Raw genomic sequence first — 18886 nt, 5'->3', positions numbered from 1 at the left:
CCCTCGGTAAACGGCCGTCCTGATTTGGCGATCTCTTCGGCCACAATGAAACTTGCTTTCACAGCAGCTTCACTTTGTGATTTTGCTTTGGTGAAAAACGTCTGCTGGGATGTCAAATTCTTCTTCAACTCCTCTACCTTTTGTAGCTTCTGTCCTGCGCTCAGGTTTTTGAATTTGTTCTCATGTTTCGTCTCGTAGTGCCGTCTTAGGTTATACTCCTTCATTACAGCGATATTACTCCCACAAAGGAGACACACTGGTTTACCTGCAATTTCAGTAAACATATACTCATTCTCCCACCGGCTTTGAAAGCCTCGGTTTTCAGAATCAATTTTTCTCTTGGCCATTGTTGGGGTCTAGCTTTGATTTGAGATTAGCGTTGTATACATCAACAGACCGCGAACTTGAACCGCGGCTTGCCGTTGGCGGCAATTGCACTGCATCATGGGATTTGTAGTGTGTGTTATTGGGGCGTCATATCACAGGGCCATTAAAAACAGATATATAAAACTATTTCGCGGGCCGGATATAATTGTATGGCGGGCCGGATGTGGCCCGCGGGCCTTGAGTTTGACACATGTGCTCTAGGAGAAGGTTAAACCCCATCTGATAAACCCTCCTGAGAACGCTTCCTATGACCCAGCAGGGCATTCTAGGGCATGGAACCAGATCACATGACACTACATTCCATTTTGGTATCTGTATTTTTCTGCTATTTAATGTGGGGAGTGACATCATCTCTTGGCCTCACTCCCCACACAAGAGAACTCCTGGAAACACCCGAGGAACACAGACTGAACAGGGAGAAGTGCTAGTCCCAGGCTAAACGTCACTTTACACCGAATGGACTGGGCTGGGACAGAAGATAGTTGTGACTCTGTTATACCCCTTGGTTTTGCTGGGGCAGCAGAAACGGAGAGAAGGGAAATATGGGCCTGAGTCTCTTCCCAGGACGTCTGATTATCAGACTCTGACTCGTACAGCCAGCTCTGCTCTGCTCTGCGTCCATGTGGAGTGGGATCAGCAGGTGTCCTATGTTCAGAGCCACCAGTGGTGTGATGCGGTGGAGCTCCCTGAATGGCTTCTCTTGTGGCTCCTGCAATAATCATGTCTCTGACACAACTCAGTCACAAACACCTGGCTGAGGGTGTGGGGGGAGGGTGGGTGTCCATGCCCCTTGAATAGCCCCTGTCCACAGCTGGCGCAGCCCCATGGATCACACAGCACCCAGAGTGCTCGGAAAGGGCCAGGACTGTGACCACAAAACAGCTCTGCAGCTGTTTTCATGGCCAAAGGATTTTTAACAAGAGACGAGACAGTGACAGGCCAGGTGTAATGGGAAACAACATCCACGTCCCTTCTCTTTATTGACAGTATTGGCAGGATTTCTGAGGGTGGAGCAACCAGCAATTTGGCTCTTTATGGGCCAACATCCTACCTGTCCCCTGGCTCTCCATGAACACAGTCACTCTGTAAATGCTGCTGCCTGCTTTGGTCTATTTCACCAGTGCACTGTCCTCCCTCAACAGTGGGTGGAAACACCCCCTATACCTTTGCTTCAAGCCTTAGACCCCATCTGTACCTGTCTGGCCAGAGTGGAGATCAGTAGCTCATGTCATCACAGATAGAAGGGTCTAGGATGGAATAAGTCATCGTGTCCCGTGTTTCCTGTTTCATATGCTACCAGCACTGGGGCCGTGTGATAAACTGACCCTTCACTTCACGAACACCCTGATTATCCTCGAACGAAGGTGTTTGCTTTTCATGCTGTACACGATTGGGTTAATCAGAGGAGGAACCAGAAGGTAGACGTAGCCCAGGACAATTTGAAGCAAGGGAGACGAGCCATTCCAGAATCTGTGTATCAAAGTCAGGCTGAACTCTGGTGTGTAGAAGAGCAGGACGGCACAGAGGTGGGCGACGCAGGTGTTCAGGGCCCTGAAGAACTCCTTGTGGGACGCGATGCTCAGCACTGTTTTGAGAATCATCACATACGAGAGGAAGATGAGCAGCGAGTCCAACACCACCGTTAGGACTGTAATAAACAAGCCATAGATGTTGTTGACTCTGATATCTGAACAAGCCATCATCATAACCTCTTGGTCCATGCAGTAAGCATGGGAGAGGACATTGGCTTGACAGAATTGGAACCGTTTCAGGAGAAGGGGGAGTGGGAGCATTACAGCCACCCCTCTTAGCACACACACCAGTCCCATCTTGGCTATTCTCGGCAGGGTTAAGATGGAGGCATATCTCAGTGGGTCACGGATTGCGATGAAGCGGTCAAAGGCCATGAACAAGAGCACGGAGGATTCAATGCATTGAAATGACTGGATAAAGAACAATTGGGCAAAACAGGCATCGAAATTGATCTCCCTAGAGTTAAACAAGAATATGCCCAGTATCGTTGGCATGGTGGCTATCAATAACCCAAGGTCTGTGATGCCCAACATGGAAAGGAAAATGTACATGGGCTCATGGAGGCTTGGATCTGTTTTTATAATGAACAGAATGACTGCATTTCCTAATATTGAAATAACATATATTAAGCACAGGGGGAGAGAGATCCAGAGATTGTGGATGTGTTCTTGCCCAGGTATCCCGGTGAGAAGGAACACTGTGAATTTTAATTTGGTGTCATTGACAGCTGACATTATGTACTGGGCAGATCCAAGGAGTTTTGAACTTTCCTTCCTGAAAGGAAAAAGAACAGAAAACTAGATGATTTTTAATGAGACATCTTTCTGCTCTTAGTACAAGTCTGGAGACTCCCAGGAGCTAAAGAAAAAATAAAAAAAACAAAGTCTTGGATTTACAGCACTGATAGCAAGATAGGCACTGCCAGACTGAATCAGACCTGCAGTCCATCTGTCACAGTATCCACTGGCCAGTTCCACGTGTTTCAGAGGAAGGAGCCCCGCAATAGGTACCCATGAGATAACCTACTCCCAAAGTTTCCCCCTGACATCCATTAGTTAGAGATATTTTGTCATGTAAATCAGGAAGGCTTAGAGCCATTCAAAGGGTTTTCAAATCAGTCCTTACTAGTGTATTTGGATTTTCTGGTTACCCATATAAACATCCAGTCCCACTTTGAATCCTGCTAAGCTCTTTGCCCCATTCATATCCTGTGGCTGGGAGTTCCACAGCCTATTTGAGCACTGTGTGATTTTACAATTGTGACCTTCCCACCGACACCCTTTCTGGCCCTCCACTTCTAAGTGTGGCTGATTGTATCATGACATCTGCACAAACACATGGCAAGTGCATGGTGAAAACAGTCATGATATTTGTCTGTGCTGCATTGAAGATATTTAGAAATGTGTTTCATTGCCTCATATATATATATATATATATATACACACACACACCTCTTCCTCGATATAACGCTGTGCTCGGGAGCCAAAAAATCTTACCGTGTTTTAGGTGAAACCGCGTTATATCGAACTTGCTTTGATCAACCGGAGTGTGCCGCCCCGGCCCCCCAGAGCGCTGCTTTACCGTGTTATATCCGAATTCGTGTTATATCGGGTCACGGTATATCAGGGTAGAGATGTAAATTATATGATTATTTTCTCGACTCCTGAGAGTCCAAATGATGCCACTGCCTCTTTGCAGCACATGGGATAAATTCCCAGGGCCACGTTCTGAATTTACTAACTGATTTCAACGGCATCACTCCAGATTTACATATGTAAATTCAATAAGAACCAGGTTCTATTCATTTTCCCTAAACAAATGCTCCCGGTGATACACACTGACCCCCAAGAATCCCTCCAGGAGACGCTGAAGTGCTTTGCCTGGCCAATGTTCACTGAATCCAGAAAGTTTGATCATCTTACAGGTTTCTCTTCATTCTCACTGGAACTGCTCCTTCTCCCCATGCAAGGGTCTGTAGCTATCAGCAAAGATACAAGCTGACACAGACAGTTACTTTATCTGGGTGGGCAAGCAATTGGCATCACAAATGTGTGAATAGTGCAAACTGTAGGTTTGCACTAATATCCTCTTCAGCGTGCAAGTGACTTCAGACATGCTCGTGTAACAGCTAATCGTGAAAATTACATACAACCACTATTACACTCCCCTTTCTTGCATCTCTGCTCTACTCTTTGCTGAAACACAGATCAGCGGTCTTTTTCTCAGATCTTTTTGGAAACTCTGTCACAGATATTGCAGAGGTCTTGTGTTCATGAACCTGATTAGAAACAGCTTCTTGTCAGTTAACAGGAGAAAATATCATACAACTATTCAAAATCTTTATTAATGATCTGGATGAAGGGATGGATTGCACCCTCAGATGACACTAATCTGTGGGGAGAGGTAGATACACTGGAGGGTAGTGATAGGATCCAGAGTGACCTAGACAAATTAGAGGATTGGGCCAAAAGAAACCTGATGAGGTTCAACAAGGACAAGTCCAGAGTCCTGCACTTAGGACGGAAGAATCCCATTCACTGTTACAGACTAGGGACCAAATGGCTAGGAAGCAGTTCTGCAGAAAAGGACCTAGGGGTTACAGTGGATGAGAAGCTGGATATGAGTCAATAGTGTGCCCTTGTTGTCAAAAAGGCTAACGGCATTTTGAGCTGTAAAAGTAGGGGCATTGCCAGCAGATCGAGGGACGTGATCATTCCCCTCTATTCAACATTGGTTAGGCCTCATCTGCAGTACTGTGTCCAGTTTTGGGCCCCACAGTAAAAGAAGGATATGGAAAAATTGGAAAGAGTCCAGCGGGGGGCAACAGAAATGATTAGGGGGCTGGAGCACATGACTTTTCAGGAGAGGCTGAGGGAACTGGGATTGTTTAGTCTGCAGAAGAGAAGAATGAGGGGGGGATTTGATAGCTGCTTTCAACTACCTGAAAGGGAGTTCCAAAGAGGATGGATCTATACTGTTCTCAGTGGTACCTGATGACAGAACAAGGAGTAATGGTCTCAAGTTGCAGTGGGGGAGGTTTAGGTTGGATATTAGGAAAAACGTTTTCACTAGAAGGGTGGTGAAGCACTGGAATGGGTTACCTAGGGAGGTGGTGGAATCTCCTTACTTAGAGGTTTTTAAGTCCTGTCTGGGATGATTTAGTTGGGGGTTGGTCCTGCTTTGAGCAGGGGGTTGGACTAGATGACCTGCTGAGGTCCCTTCCAACCCTGATATTCTATAATTCTGAATGAAGGAAGTGATTATTCCCCTCTATTCGGCACTGGTGAGGCTACATCTGGAGTATTGCGTCCACTTTTGGGACCCCCGCTACATAAAGGATGTGGACAGATCAGAGTCCAACGTAGGGCAACAAAAATAATCAGGGGGGAGGGCACATGACTTACGCGGAGAGGCTGAGGGAACTGGGCTTATTTAGTCTGCAAAAGAGAAGAGTGAGGGGGGATTTGATAGCAGCCTTCAACAACTACCTGAGGGGGGTTCCAAAGAGGATGGAGCTCGGCTGTTCTCAGTGGCGGCAGATGACAGAACAGGAGTAATGGTCTCAAGTTGCAGTGGGGGAAGTCTAGGTTGGATATTAGGAAACAATATTTCACTAGGAGGGTCATCACTGGCAAGGAGGGTTTGGACCTGCTGCCTTGGCCTACCCCTGGGCTGCCCTCTGCAACCCCCAGTACCTCTTGGCCTTCTGCTAGGCCACAGCCTGGGGCTTTCAAGGCTGGAACTGCCCAGCTCCTCTGCCTTTCCCCAGCCCTGCTCCACTCAGGTACCCTGTCTTTAGCTCACTACAGCCAAGTCCTTCTTTCTCTGAACACAAAGAGAGACTGTTAAGCTCCTGGCTCCCAGCATTTTTATACAGGCCAGCTGGGGTCTGATTGGGGCGTGGCCCAGCTGTGGCTGCTTGCCCAATCAGCCCAGCTTTTAGAGCTGCAGCCCTCTGCCAGGGCTGTTTTAAGCCCTTCCAGGCAGGAGCGGGGGACCACCCCGCTACACACCTATTTCCACAGAGCAATGCAGCTCTGAATTCCTGCCTTCACAATCGAGCCAGAGAATAAAACCTTTGACAATGCATTTGCTGGTTCAATTTCCAGGAGCAAATAAACCTGAGGCGACTGGGAACTAGTCACTGATATTCCGTGGGGTCTCCTCTCGCTCAGCCCCTGGCAGGATCGGGCCCAGAGGACACGGCACCTCTAGAAATGGGACCCCTGGAGAAATCCTGACTCGGGGTTTTGGGGCTTAACACTCAGAGCTCACTTTGAATGTCAGGTTTCTATGTAGCTTGAACAACTGAATGTGGAGCATGGGCATATGTAGGGGAGGGGTTCCCAAGCTACCCAGTGCTTCCTGCCCTCCAGCCCTGTCACTGAGTCACCCCAACAGCCCAGCCGAGTCCTCTGCCACTGCACAGAACATCTGCAAATGGAAACAGCTTGCAGCCTTTCCCCTTCACTTCACATTTTAAACTAGTGAAACCTGGCAACGTACCCAATTCCTGCTAGCAGGGGAGCCGCTGATACCAGAGGTCTTCACCCTAAAAGACAAGGAGCCATCGGAGATGTTGCAGGGCAGCAGGCAGTATCTGTTCAGCTAGGAAGGCAACTGTATTTATGAAGCATGTCTGCACATTCCCTTGGGGGCCACTTGGCCATCAGGGAACCTCATCTGCTTTGCTTCGTGTGCACCAGCATTAACCCTGTCACAGCCAAAGGCAAACAGCAGGAAGCCAAATCATAGGGGATGTGCAGTGAGGCTACACAACTGGGCTGCAGCGCCAGCCCTGCTGTAGGCTCTATTCCTGGAATCTGGGCTTGTCATCACTGTTCGTATGGTTCCGATTAGTCGCATGGCGACTTCGGGGGTGGTGAGTGGTAACGATGATGCTCTCACAACTGTGATCTTGCATAAATAAAATAATAATAATTATAATTTATAATATAGGACCAGATTTCTCCCTGGCAGCCCCCTTTACTACATTACACACCCAGGGTGCAGAGCAGGAAAGGGCGATTTCACAAAACTCCGTACATAGAAATTTCCATCTCATTCCAGGAGTTGAGGTCCCTTCCCTTCTCTCCGAGTAATGAAAGGCAGGACCCAGGATCTAGGGATCCCCAAAGTTATGCACAGATCTCAGTGATCCACTGGTAGCTAGGCCCACCCACGCACAATCTCTGTGTCTTCACAATTGCTTTAGGACCCTCCCCAGCACCCTGGTAGCACAGGTTCATCAGAGATGTGCTACCAGGGCCTGTCACAGTAGTCACTTTCCGCAGGATCTGCCGAAGGGGCATTGTACAGGGTGGAGGGGGCTGCACAGAGATGGGAAGGCTGCTCAGAGTAACTGATGAACACAATACCCCAGCCATAGACTGGGAAGGAGATTTTGACCTTTCCATACCCTGAGTCCAGCCACAGACTCAGTCAGTGCAAAGTTCACGTCTGTTGCGAGGCAGCAGCAGAAGAAAACCCTCCAATTTCTGTTGTGGATCCAAGGAGCTGCAGCTGGGCAATATCATGGCAGCTGAGCTTTCAGGTTAAAATGATCTATTTTGTATGAAACTTACCTAGTTCTGTATTGGACCAGTTATTCTTTTGGCTTTCAGAACATCCCCCGGCAATGAGTTCCGCAGCTGACTGTACTTTGTGTAAAAAGGACTTTCTTTTGTTTCTTTTAAACCTGCTGCCCATTAATTTCCTTGGGTGACCCCTGGTTCTTATGAAGGGGTAAAGAACACTTCCTGATTCACTTTCTCCACAGCACTCATGATTTCATAGACCTCTATTATATCCCCGCTTAGTCTTCTCTTTTTCCAAGCTGAAAAGTTCCAGGTTTTTTAATGTCTCCTCATATGGAAACAGTTCCATACCCCTAAACATTTTTATCACCTTTCTCTGTACTTTTTCAAATTCTAATATATCTTTTTTGAGATGGGAATGAACAGAACTAGAAAAAGTAATCAAGGTGTGGGTATACCATGGATTTATATAGAGGCATCAGGATATTTTCTCTTATTATCTAACCCTTTCCTTACCATTTGCAACAAGAGTGGTGGGTGGAGCCCCCCCCACCCCAGTCCTTCTTCCCCATCCCCACAGCCGGACTGTTGACACCCGTCTCCCCTGCTTCTGGAGAAGCCCAGAGCTTCCACAGACCCCATGGCTGGAGCAATGAGCCTCTCCACCCCGGATGTTGGAGGATACCTGGGCTGGCTGCAGACCCCTCAGTCATGCTGAGCATACTCTCCTGAGACCCCCAGTCACCCCATGGGAAAAGCTTGTCTCTTCCCAAAGAACCTCAGCATTTAATATGTCCAATCCAGGTTCCAGGGTAGCTGAGGAGGTGGTTGTGAAACTGTCCCCGATATTAATCATAGTGGTATGATTATGATATGATTATGACACAGTTATGTACATCTTGTAAAAAAAAAGTCTTATGAGGTTTCTATGGAAAAAGTATGATTTGCAGAATATGATTATCCTATTTGTATGTCTGTATCATTTTTGCATCTGATGTTATTAATATTGACTATGTATCTGTATTTCATATGGAGTTGCACCTGGGTGACACCCACTAGGCAAAATTCTTACAGTCTAGACAGCCGGTTGAGAAGGCCCTGTTCCAGGTAATGGGACATTAGGGGAAACAAGAGCCTCTAGGAGCAGGTTATATCCCATCTGGTGAGCCTTCCTGAGAACGCTCGGGACCATCTATGGATAATGCCTGCTATGACTCAGCAGGGCATTCAAGGGCATGGAACCAGACCACATGACACTAAACTCCATTTTGGTACCTGTATTTTCCTGCTATATAATGTAGGAAGTGACATCATCTCTTGGTGTCATTCCCCACACAAGAGAACTCATGGAAAAACCTGAGGAACAAAGACTGAACTGGGGGAAGTGCTAGTGCCAGGCTAAAGGGATTTCTAGCCTGCGTATGGAAACTTGGTAGACTGCTTGTATCATCAGTCAGGGTGAGAAATTTCTAATTCATATCCAGTCTATCTAGCATAGATTCATAGATTCTAGGACTGGAAGGGACCTCGAGAGGTCATCGAGTCCAGTCCCCTGCCCACATGGCAGGACCAAATACCATCTAGACCATCCCTGATAGACATTTATCTAACCTACTCTTAAATAACTCCAGAGATGGAGATTCCACAACCTCCCTAGGCAATTTATTCCAGTGTTTAACCACCCTGACAGTTAGGGACTTTTTCCTAATGTCCAACCTAGACCTCCCTTGCTGCAGTTTAAACCCATTGCTTCTGGTTCTATCCATAGAGGCTAAGGTGAACAAGTTTTCTCCCTCCTCCTTATGACACCCTTTTAGATACCTGAAAACTGCTATCATGTCCCCTCTCAGTCTTCTCTTTTCCAAACTAAACAAACCCAATTCTTTCAGCCTTCCTGCATAGTTCATGTTCTCTAGACCTTTAATCATTCTTGTTGCTCTTCTCTGGACCCTTTCCAATTTCTCCACATCTTTTTTAAAATGCGGCGCCCAGAACTGGACACAATACTCCAGCTGAGGCCTAACCAGAGCAGAGTAGAGCGGAAGAATGACTTCTCGTGTCTTGCTCACAACACACCTGTTAATACATCCCAGGATCATGTTTGCTTTTTTTGCAACAGCATCACACTGTTGACTCATATTTAGCTTGTGGTCCACTATAACCCCTAGATCCCTTTCTGCCGTACACCTTCCTAGACAGTCTCTTCCCATTCTGTATGTGTGAAACTGATTTTTCCTTCCTAAGTGGAGCACTTTGCATTTGTCTTTGTTAAACTTCATCCTGTTTAACTCAGACCATTTCTCCAATTTGTCCAGATCATTTTGAATTATGACCCTGTCCTCCAAAGCAGTTGCAATCCCTCACAGTTTGGTATCATCCGCAAACTTAATAAGCGTACTTTCTATGCCAATATCTAAGTCGTTGATGAAGATATTGAACAGAGCCGGTCCCAAAACAGACCCCTGCGGTACCCCACTCGTTACGCCTTTCCAGCAGGATTGGGAACCATTAATAACTACTCTCTGAGTACGGTTATCCAGCCAGTTATGCACCCACCTTATAGTAGCCCCATCTAAATTGTATTTGCGCAGTTTATCGATAAGAATATCATGCGAGACTGTATCAAATGCCTTACTAAAGTTTAGGTATACCACATCCACAGCTTCTCCCTTATCCACAAGACTCGTTATCCTATCGAAGAAAGCTATCAGATTGGTTTGACATGATTTGTTCTTCACAAATCCATGCTGGCTGTTCCCTATCACCTTACCACCTTCCAAGTGTTTGCAGATGATTTCCTTAATTACTTGCTCCATTATCTTCCCTGGCACAGAAGTTAAACTAACTGGTCTGTAGTTTCCTGGGTTGTTTTTATTTCCCTTTTTATAGATGGGCACTATATTTGCCCTTTTCCAGTCTTCTGGAATCTCTCCCGTCTCCCATCATTTTCCAAAGATAATAGCTAGAGGCTCAGATACCTCCTCTATTAGCTCCTTGAGTATTCTAGGATGCATTTCATCAGGCCCAGGTGACTTGCAGGCATCTAACTTTTCTAAGTGATTTTTAACTTGTTCTTTTTTTATTTTATCCGCTAAACCTACCCCCTTCCATTAGCATTCACTATGTTAGGCATTCCTTCAGACTTCTCGGTGAAGACCGAAACAAAGAAGTCATTAAGCATCTCTGCCATTTCCAAGTTTCCTGTTACTGTTTCTCCCTCTTCACTAAGCAGTGGGCCTACCCTGTCTTTGGACATGTTAGACTTAGTTTGCGTTTTTGTTTATTTGCTAGATAATCTGCTTTGATCGGATTTCTATCCCTTTTAATCACTTAAAATCCATATTTTTTAAATGAATAAACCAGTTTTATGCTTTATCTTTATCTTTACCAGTGTGTTTTGAGTAAAGTGTCTGGGGAAAATCTCAGCTCTGTGTAAAAAAGCTGTTACATATATTTCCCACACGAAGGAGAAATCGACCAATATTAATGAGCTTATGCTGTACAGACATCTGTGCAGTGCAAGGTAGTATAATTCCTATATGCGAGCAAGGGTGCAAGGCTGGATAGCTGGGAAATTGTCTGTTGTCTCCTGCTTGTCTTTGAGTGGCTTAGGTGAAGCACTCAGGAGGCTCGGTTGGGTGTGTGGTGCCACCTGCTGACATGTTGGGTGATAACAAGACTTGAAGAGGCTGACTGTGTCACCAACAAAGGTGTTTAAGTTTGGGCAGCCCAACTGGAGGGTTAAGGGGCACAGCGGTTCCCAAAGCTCCCAGACTGCACCCTGGGGGTGACAACCTGTCACTTGTGTTACTCAGGTTCCTGGTTTCATCAGTAATCTCCATGGAGTGCAGCAAGATTACTGAAGAAGCTGAGTAGCACATAACGCCTCCTGACCTACCCTGGAACCTGCATGGCACATTATAATACAAAGTTCCTTGTGCGAACCCTGCAACTGCTCAGCAGTTGACACAGCTGCACCCGGGGAGGCTTAGCCTGTCCTGGCCTATTATATGCACCACCTCTGGTTCCTAACATTCTGTTCGCATTTTTGACTGACGCTGCACACTGAGCGGATGTTTTCAAAAAACTATCCACAATGACTCCAAGATCTCTTTTTTGAGCGGCAACAGCTAATTCGGCAATAGAATTTTGTCTGTACAGTTGGGATTAGGTTTTTCCAGGGTGCATTTATTTGCATTCATCAAACTGAATTTCATCTGCCATTTTGTTACCCAATCTCCAAATTATGTGAGATCCCATTGTAAATCTTCACTGTCTGTTTTCCACTTAACAATATTCAATAATTTCATCTCATCTGCAAATTTTGCCACCTCATTTCTTACGCTGTTTTCCATTTATGAATTTGTGGAACAGAACTAGCACCACTCCAGACCTCAGGACAACCCCATGATTTACTTTTCTCCATTCTGAAAATTGACCATTTACTCCTACCCTTTGTTTCCTATCTTTTAACCAGTTACTTACCCAGGAGAGACCCTTCCTTCTTTTCCCATGACTGCTTTCTTTTCTCAAGAGCCTTTAGTGAGGGGCCTTGTCAAAGTTTTTCTGAAAATCCCAGTACACTATATCATCTAGATCACCCTTGCAGACAGCTTAGTTAGTCCTCTCAAAAAATTCTAATAGATAGGTGAGGCATGATTTCCCTTTGCAAAAGACATGTTGACTGTTCCACAGCGAATGATGATCATGTGGGTGTCTGATAATTCTGTTCTTTACTATAGTTTAAATCAATTTGCCTGGTACTAAAGTTAAGATTAATAGCCTATAATTGCTTGGATCACCTCTGTAGCCTTTTTTTTAAAAATCAGCTACAATTCACCTGGTAGAAATCCTGATATATACCACAGTTAGTAGTTCTGAAATTTGATATGATAGTTCCTTTGGAACCATTGGGTGAATGTCATATGGTCCTGGTGACTTTTAATATTTAGTTTATCAGTTTGTTCTAAAGCCTCTGTGGTGGGTTGTCCCCCTGGCGTGCAGTCTGGAAGTAGGGGGAATCACTGAACCCCCTATCCGTTCAGCTCGGTTGGCCACTCCACAGTGCTCTTCTGGTAACAGAACGAGCTACTCCAGGGCCTGTTATTATCCAACATGACAGCAGTTGGTGCTGAAAACCAACTGATCTACCTGAGTGCTTTACCAAAGCCACTCCAGGACCAACAGGAGAGAACAGCCAATTTCCCAGCTCCCCAGCCTTGCACTCCTTGCTGAAGTATAAACCCAGAATTATGCCATCTTATATTTCACAGGGATCTGCACAATGCATACTATTAATATAGGTGGCTTTCCCCTCGATGTGGGACAGAGACGCAAAAAACTTTATTTACAGAGCTGAGATTTTCCAAGACACTTCTCTCAAAACACACTGATTATGATGAAACATAAAAGAAGTTTATTAACTAGAGAAAGATAGATTTTAAGTGTTTTTAAGTGATAGCAAGCAGATCCAAGCAGATTACGTAGCAAATAAATAAAAATGCAAAATAAGCCTAAAATACTTGATAGACGTGATATGAATTATCAATTTCTCACTGTGGCTGGTGATTGAAGCAGTCCACCGAGTTTTCATACACAGGCTAGAAAACCCTTTAGCCTGGGATCAACATTTCCCCTTGTTCAGACATTTTTTTCCAGTTGTTTCCGGGAGTTGTCTTGTGTGGGGAGTGAGGGCAAGAGAGGATGTCACTCCCCACCTTGTATAGTTTTTCAATATGGTGAGAACCCTTTGTTTCAAGCCAAGTTCCCAACCCAGTTGGTGGAAAAATACAGGTACCAAAATGGAGTTCAGTGTCATGTGATCTTGTCCCATGACCTGGCATGCCCTGCTGAGTCATAGCAACCATCACTCATAGGCTGGCTGGAACGACACAGGGAGGCTAGGCTCTTGCATGGTCCATAGTCTTTGTTGGTGAGCCATCAGCACTGTCTAGCTTCTTCCTTGTTGTCCTCGAAAGGTTACTTGAGGGTGTTACCCAGAGTAAGCACATTTGAAATACAGATGTATAGTCACTATTCATAACTTCAGGTACAAAAATGATACATGCGCACAAATAGGATAATCGTATTCTGCTAATCATAACTTTTCCAATGACACCTCTCAAGACATATCTTGTACCAGAGGCATCATAATTATGTCATAATCATTCATAATCATACCACTATGATGAATATGGGTGCAGCATCATAACCTCCTCTACTGATATCTCAATGTGGGGAGTTCCTCAGATTTGTAACCTGAAAAGAATGGCTCAGGTGTGGGAATCTCCCTCTCATCCTCTGCACTGAAGTCTAAGGCAAAACATATCCTCTGCACAACAGCCTCATATTTCTAGAAAGATCCTTTAGCACCTCAATTTTCCTTAGCCCCACTCATTTTTTGGCTGGCTTACCGCTTCTGATGAACGTTAAAAAATGGCTTAGTTTTTGGGTCATTTGCTCATTGCTTTTTAGATTTCTTACACTAGGTGCTCAGAATCAATAAGCCCCTTCAATAAGTGTGAGTCACGCTGCCAAAAAATCATGAGATTTTTTCCTAATTATTTAGAAATAATGAGATTTTAAAATATTCTAATATTGGATTCGTTTCTAACTTTGGATTCTGATCCATTGGGGCCACCTGCTTCAGGTTTTCTAGCTTTTCTGCAGATCACTTGTTTAAATAAACTTTTTAAAGAAAACCAAAAGCTCAGAATCCTATGCAGTGTCTTCATTGCAGAAGTTGGGGCTTTAAGAATGATAGCAAATAGTGTGACAGTCCCAATAAAAACCCAAGAGGTTGCATTGCTGGCCATATCTTAAAACCAAAGGTACTGAGAGTTGGTTAACTGGCATTTCTTGTCACAGTCCATCAGTGGCAGAGACAGTGTGTCCTTCTGAACTAGACTAAGGAGCCCCTGGTTATAAGGAACAGGGTTAAGCTACAGACACACAGACATAACAGCTATGGGTTCACAAAGTCAATGGGTACGTGAGACACAACAAAGACGATCTCCTCCTCTTGCTCAGGCATGACAAAAGCACACACCGGGTAAGCAAGGCCAATCAGATTATTAATAGATAGGGTCGTAACCCAAGCCCAGCTCCACATGCCTTTGCTAACTCTCTATTGGATACAAAAACCCTGATCCAGCTACCCCGAAACTTAGTGATGATGGAAATTTGTGTGCAGGGTGTGAGGTCCATCTCCAGTGCTCATTGCTCACGGAGCAGATGGGGGTCAGGATCAGACCGAGGGGCAGCCCAACAGGACTCTGTTTGGCCAGGCAATACTCTAATGCTCTCTGGAAGTACATCCTGATTCCCCCCTCTAAGCCGAGCAGCACGACTGGCCCAGAACTCCAACGTCAAAGGGGGCTGTGCTAATGACAGACCTCATCACGAAGGGTTGTTGGGAAGAGTTCAGGTTCTCCACCCAGTACCAGAAATCATCCTAATGACACAAACAGAGCTGAAATCTCTCTGATGAACACAAGCTGTGAACAGACATGTCATTGGGCGCAATACGGGGGTAACTGGGTGAAATTCTGCAGGAGGTCAGACTAGATGATCGCATGGAGTGAAGGGAGCCATGCCCTGCCCTACAAGGCCCTTGTCCCAGGCCCTTAAAAAAACAGTAGCCTGGGATTTCCCAAAACTTTATTTCCCGGGACCATCTTCCTCCCTCCTACTAGCAGGCTCTACAAAGCTTCTGTCAGCTCTGAATATCACAGGAATCTTAAAGGGTCACACCCTGGATCAACGGTTCACTGACCCCTCTAATCTCTCCTACCCATAAAGGGGACAGTACCCAAGATGCCACCTCTAATGGCCACTGAATTAGGGTGGACCACTCATCCTGAATTGGGCAGGAGAGTCCCAAAATGCAGTGTTCAAGTCCTAGTGTGGGCTGAGAGAGTCCGGAACAGCATTTGTCCCGAATTCTCTGTGGTGCCAATCCACACTTGCTCATGGACAGAGCCCCCATTTTCACTTTTGGGAGGATGAGATCTTTAGCCCCCCCCCTTGCTATGAGGCCCCACGCTGCACCTTTTTCCCCCAAGGCTGCGTCCCCTGAATGGGGCAGGTGGAGCGTCTGGGGTTCCCCAGAGAGGCACTTGATCCCTGGGTTTCTTTTACCACAGCCTGGCTCTGAAGTCCAGCCTGGTCACTGGGTTGAGCTTGGGGGAAGAGAAGGAGCAGCAGGTGGAAGTTCAGGGGGGAAAAGAGGGCCAGGGGTGAAGCCATGAAGGGGGCATGGCTACTGCATGTGTCTTGATTTTTCCTTTTGAGAAGGTGGTCACCCTACACTGAATGGGCTGGACAGCGACAGGAGATTGCCATGACTCTGTTGGGGAGCAGAGGCCCTTTTCCACCCCTTTGAATTGCTGGGGTAGCAGAAACGGAGGGACATATAAGCCTGAGTCTCTTGCCAGGACACGTGAGGGTCAGACCCTCACTCACACAGCCAGCTCTGCCCTGCTTCCATGTGGAGTGAGCTCATCAGGTGTGCACCAGCGGTGGTGATGAGGAGGGCGTTGCCTGAATGGCTTCTCTTGCAGCTCCTACATTAATGATGTCTCTGACATGACTCATCGCAAGCACTAGGTTGAGGGCGTAGGGGAATGGTGGGTGTCTGTGCCTGTTGAATAGCCCCTGTCCCCAGCTGGCGCTGCCCTCAAGGATCACGCAGCACTCAGGGCGCTCAGAAAGGGCCAGAAATGTGACCGCAAAACAGCTCTGCAGCTTTTTTCATGGCCCAAGGATGTTTAACCAGAGACAAGACAGTGACAGGCCAGGTGTAATGGGAAAAAACATCCACGTCCTTTCTCTTTATTAAGAGTATCGTCAGGAATTCTGAAGGTGGAGCAGCCACTGATATGATTATTTATGGGCCAACATCCTACCCCCTCCCTGGCTCTCCACGAATACAGTCACTTTGTAAATGCTGTTGCCTGCCTTAGACTTCTTCCCCCAGTGCACTGTCCTCCCTCAACACAGGGAGGAAACAACCCCTATATCTTTTCTTCAGGCCTTAGACCCTATCTGAACCAGTCTGTACAGAGTGGAGATCAGTAGCTCATGTCATCACAGATAGAAGGGTCCGGGATAGAATAAGTCGCCGTGTCCTGTGTTTCTTGTTTCCTTTGCAACCAACACATGTGTCAGGTGATAAACTGACCCTTCACTTAACGAACACCCTGATTATCCTCGAACGAAGGTGTTTGCTTTTCATGCTGTACACAATAGGGTTAATCAGAGGAGGAACCAGCAGATTGACGTTGCCCAGGACAATCAGAAGCAAGGGAGAAGAGCCCTTCCTGAATCTGTGTAGCAAAGTCAGGCTGAACTCTGGCGTGTAGAAGAGCAGGACAGCGCAGAGGTGGGCGACACAGGTGTTCAGGGCCCTGAGGAACTCCTTGTAGGATGCGATGCTCAGCACTGTTTTGAGTATCATCACATATGAGAGGAAGATGAGCAGCAAGTCCAAGAGCACCGTCATGACTGTAATAAACAAGCCATAGATATTGTTGACACTGATATCCGAACAAGCCATCTTCATGACCTCTTGGTGCATGCAGTAAGAATGGGAGAGGACATTCACTTGACAGTAATGGAACCGTTTCAGGAGAAGGGGGAGTGGGAGCATTACGGCCACTCCTCTTAGAACACACACCAGTCCCATCTTGGCTATTCTTGGCAGGGTTAAGATGGAGGCATATCTCAGTGGGTCATGGATTGCGAAGTAGCGGTCAAAAGCCATCAACAAGAGCACGGAGGATTCAATGCATTGAAGTGACTGGATGAAGAACAACTGGGCAAAACAGGCATCGAAGCTGATCTCCCTAGAGTTAAACAAGAATATGCCCAGTATAGTCGGCATGGTGGACATCAATAATCCAAGGTCTGTGATGCCCAACATGGAAAGGAAAATGTACATGGGCTCATGGAGGCTTGGATCTGTTTTTATAATGAGCAGAATGACTGAATTTCCTAATATTGAAATAACATACATTAAGCACAAGGGGAGAGAGATCCAGAGATTGTGGACATATTTCTGCCCAGGTATCCAAGTGAGAAAGAACACTGCAGATTTGAATTTGGTGTCATTGACAGCAGACATAATGTACTCTGCAGATCCAAGGATTTTTGAAGTTTTCTTCCTGAAAGGAAAAAGAACAGGAAACTAGATGTTATTTAACGAGACGTCTTTCTGCTCTCAGTTCAAGTCTGGATACTCGCAGGAGCTAAAGAAGAATAAGCAAAAACAAAGTGTTGGATTTACACTACTGATAGCAAGATAGATATTCCCAGACTGGATCAGATCTGTAGTCCATCTAGCCCAGTATCCACTGGACAGTTCCACATGCTTCAGAGATTCGTGAAAGGAGCCCTAGAATAGATATCTATGAGATAACCTGCCCCCAGTGTTAACCACTGACACCCAAAAGTTAGAGATATTTTGTGATGTAAATCAGGGTTAAATCAGTCCTTACTAGTGTATTTGGATTTTCTGGTTACCCGTATAAACATCCAGTCCCTCTTTGAATCCTGCTAGGCTCTTAACCCCGTTGATGTCTTGTGGCTGGGAGTTCCGCAGCCTACTTGAGCACTGTGTGATTTTACAATTGTGACCTTCCCACAGACACCCTTTCTGGCCCTCCACTTCAGTGTGGCCCATTGCATCATGACTTCTGTACAAACACATGGCAAGTGCATGGTGAAAATGGTCATGATATTTATCTGTGTTGCATTTAAGATATTTAAAAATGTGTTTCATTGCCTCATATATATATTTTCTCCAGTCCAGTCTGAATAATGCCACTGCCTCTTTGCAGCACATGGGATGAATTCCAGGGCCACGTTCTGAATTTACTAACTTTGACTTCAACTGCGTCACTCCAGATTTACATGTGTAAATTCGATAAGAACCAGGCTCTATTCATTTTCCCTAAACAAATGCTCCCGGTGATACACCCTGACCCCCAAGAATCCCCCCAGGAGAAGCTGAAATGCGTTGCCTGGCCAATGTTGACTAAATCAAGAAAATTGTGTTCCTGCTTTGAGGCTGGGGTTGGACTACATGATCTCCTGAGGTCTCCCAACCTTAATCTTCTATGATTCACAGAACAAGGAGTTCATAGCATAAAACCTTTCCAAATAGTATGTGGAGTATTTCTGAAATACTTTCTAAAGCAAAAGCCATTAAGCAGTAAAGTTACCACTGCTCCTTCCTGTAGAGATTCTAACAACTCTGCTGATTGCTTTCAATATACATGCATGTCATGAAAGATTGATGTGTAAAATGTGTATTACAAGTTTTGACATAACATTTCCACATCTGTACTTTAGTACACACATGTCAACCCAAACTTTCCCCTCTGATCTTCTCTCAGAGATGATCTCTCAGGTTATTGTGGGATTTAAAA

The 18886-nt window shown here is 45.7% G+C and overlaps 2 protein-coding genes across 2 annotated transcripts; both read right to left on the bottom strand.

Annotated features, from left to right (window-relative positions):
• Positions 1-1398: 1398 nt before the first annotated feature.
• On the bottom strand, positions 1399-2654 carry LOC101944523 (olfactory receptor 51G2-like). Its single transcript, XM_005311440.3, has one exon. The coding sequence runs from the start codon at positions 2652-2654 to the stop codon at positions 1716-1718; it is 939 nt and encodes a 312-aa protein (XP_005311497.1). The 3' UTR covers positions 1399-1715.
• Positions 2655-16641: 13987 nt separating this feature from the next.
• LOC101935788 (olfactory receptor 51G2-like) lies at positions 16642-17580 on the bottom strand. Its single transcript, XM_005311409.4, has one exon. It carries the CDS (start codon positions 17578-17580, stop codon positions 16642-16644), a length of 939 nt encoding a protein of 312 aa, XP_005311466.2.
• Between the last annotated feature and the right edge of the window lie 1306 nt (positions 17581-18886).

The sequence above is a fragment of the Chrysemys picta genome, chromosome 1, assembly GCF_011386835.1.
Source record: "Chrysemys picta bellii isolate R12L10 chromosome 1, ASM1138683v2, whole genome shotgun sequence".
Lineage (NCBI taxonomy): Eukaryota > Metazoa > Chordata > Testudines > Emydidae > Chrysemys > Chrysemys picta.
Note: the sequence above shows the minus strand (reverse complement) of the source record. Positions and strands in the feature narration are given on the sequence as shown.